Source organism: Pterocles gutturalis, unplaced genomic scaffold, assembly GCF_000699245.1.
Source record: "Pterocles gutturalis isolate BGI_N339 unplaced genomic scaffold, ASM69924v1 scaffold2196, whole genome shotgun sequence".
In the NCBI taxonomy this organism is placed as follows: domain Eukaryota; kingdom Metazoa; phylum Chordata; class Aves; order Pterocliformes; family Pteroclidae; genus Pterocles; species Pterocles gutturalis.
Window position 1 is genome coordinate 9,219 of NW_010097456.1, and position 2,115 is coordinate 11,333.

General features: G+C 59.0%; 1 protein-coding gene across 1 annotated transcript in view; it reads right to left on the reverse strand.

Annotated features, from left to right (window-relative positions):
* SPATA20 (spermatogenesis associated 20) overlaps window positions 1–1,950 on the reverse strand; it is a gene marked incomplete at its 5' end in the record, with an annotated part of 8,734 nt that extends 6,784 nt beyond the window's left edge. The window contains 6 exons of the mRNA XM_010087970.1: window positions 154–258; window positions 338–468; window positions 558–759; window positions 1,005–1,148; window positions 1,372–1,526; window positions 1,886–1,950. Coding sequence (XP_010086272.1) covers window positions 154–258; window positions 338–468; window positions 558–759; window positions 1,005–1,148; window positions 1,372–1,526; window positions 1,886–1,950 — 802 coding nt within the window. The remainder of the gene's footprint in view (window positions 1–153; window positions 259–337; window positions 469–557; window positions 760–1,004; window positions 1,149–1,371; window positions 1,527–1,885) is intronic.
* Between the last annotated feature and the right edge of the window lie 165 nt (window positions 1,951–2,115).

The window sequence follows — 2,115 nt, forward strand, 5'->3', positions numbered from 1 at the left end:
GATGAAGACCGGTAGATGAAGGGGAGCATGGGACTCCGCCATACCTATGGGATGGGCAAAGTCTTGGGGAACAGGCTTTGAAGCTGCTCCCAAAACCAAGCCAGCCCTCCCCAGCCAAGCGAGCCCCCCCACAGAGGGATGCCACAGCCATACCTGGAATGCTCTGCTGTACGTAGCTGCCAGCTGCCCCTGGTCGTACAGCATCTTCTCAAAGTGGGGGACGTGCCAGTGCTGGTCCGTGGAGTAGCGGTGAAACCCCTGCAAAGACCAAGTGGACACGTCTCCACCCCACGCCTCAGGGTATTCCAGGGCTTTACCCCCAAGGTTTTCCTCCTACCTGACCAACGTGGTCATGGATGCCACCATGGGCCATCATCCTGAGGGTGTGCAGAGCCATCTGCAGTGCCCGGGCACCTTCTGGGGTTGTTCGGTGCAGGGCCCAGTATGTGAAGAGGAAATTCAAATTCACTGAAATACAGGGAGAAAGTGGGAGGCTGGGAGGTGGACTCTGCCCCCCGGCGCTGCCTGCCCCACTCAGCAGCAGAGGCCAGACTGACCTGGCGTGGGGAACTTGGGGGATTCGGAAAAGCCGCCGTAGTCCTTGTCATAGGAGCTGGAGAGCTGCTGGAAGCAGGCGGCCATCACCTCTTTGGATGGCGGGGGTGACTCCTGGCCCCGCACACCAATCTCAGACCTGTAGAGCAATACCTCCAGGATCTTCTGGCTGCTCTCCAGCAGGGCATCTTTGTTCTCCTTCCACTAAGATGTAGAGCAAGAAGGTCAGTTCTGCCATTTTTTGTCTCTCTTCCTGCACTGCACCAGCCCAAACTGCACCTTCAGTTCTTGGTCCTTGTCCCCAAATCAGTTCCAATCCATCTCTAACCCAGCCAAAGCTCTGATGTTCTCTGGGCCACTGTTTCTCATGACTGTATCTCTTAACTGAGTCCCCCATCAAGCCCAGACCGATTTCCCCGCTGCCCCTTTGAGCCATTCCCGCTCCGCACCTGCTCTGCGATCCGGAGCAGCACTGTCCGAAAGCCAGCATGATGGAATCTGTCTTCAGGAGGGAAGTACGTCCCCCCAGCAAAGGGCTTGAGGTCTGGAGTCAGCCAGACGCTCATCGGCCAACCACCTCCACCGCTGGTGGCCTGAAAGACAAACCACGGGTGCACTAAGGTCACGGAAGACGCACCCTCTGCTCTGTGCCCCTCTGAGACACGAGGACAGACGTGTGCTTCTGTCCATCCCTGTGATCATGCATGGCCCCATCCAGACCACCCCACATAGTGGTTCTTCTGGCCTGAGGAACATGACTGTGAACCTCACCTGGAGGGAGCCAAAGTCCCCGAGCCCTGCCGCCGCCTCCCTCACCTGCACGAAGGTCATGTACACCTTGTCCACGTCCGGCCGCTCCTCGCGATCCACTTTGACGCACACAAAGTTCTCGTTCATGATCTCCCCGACCTCCTTGTTCTTGAAGGACTCCTCCTCCATCACGTGGCACCAGTGGCAGGTGGAGTAGCCGACTGCGAACACGGGGGAGCGAGAAAAGCCCTTTGCGGGGAGCGGGACAAGTGCCACGGGGAGACAGCTCAGGGGTGGGGAACTCTGCTACGGGGAGCAGCTGCTGACCCCGGAGAAGGGATGGAGGAGAAAAGCCTCCTGGGCTCTCCAGCTCTCGCTCCTAAAACCTGGCCAAAGACTTTGCAGGACCCCTGGGTGCAGCCCATCTTCAGCAAGAGCTACGGAAGCACGTGGCTGGCAGAGAATTAATGCCCCGTGTCCGTCCTTGCCGCCGTGGCAGCTCCCACCCCAGTGCAGGACGCAGCCCATCTTATCTGCTCACAACACCTGGGAACGGGAAGGATGTCTCGTTTGTGGTTACCTGACAGGAATATCGGCTTGTTTTCTTTCTTTGCTTTATCAAAGGCTTCCTGACCCCACGGGTACCTGCGGAGGGAAGACAAGAAAGGAGCATCAGGGGTCACCGCTGCGGGGACACGGGCTCCTCCAGAGCTGCCGGAGAAGCTGCTGCCAGGTGCGGAGTGGTCAGAACAGGGGGGACACAGCTGGGTCTGCGGACCGCAAACCCGCGGGGAGCCACACGGGAGGGCA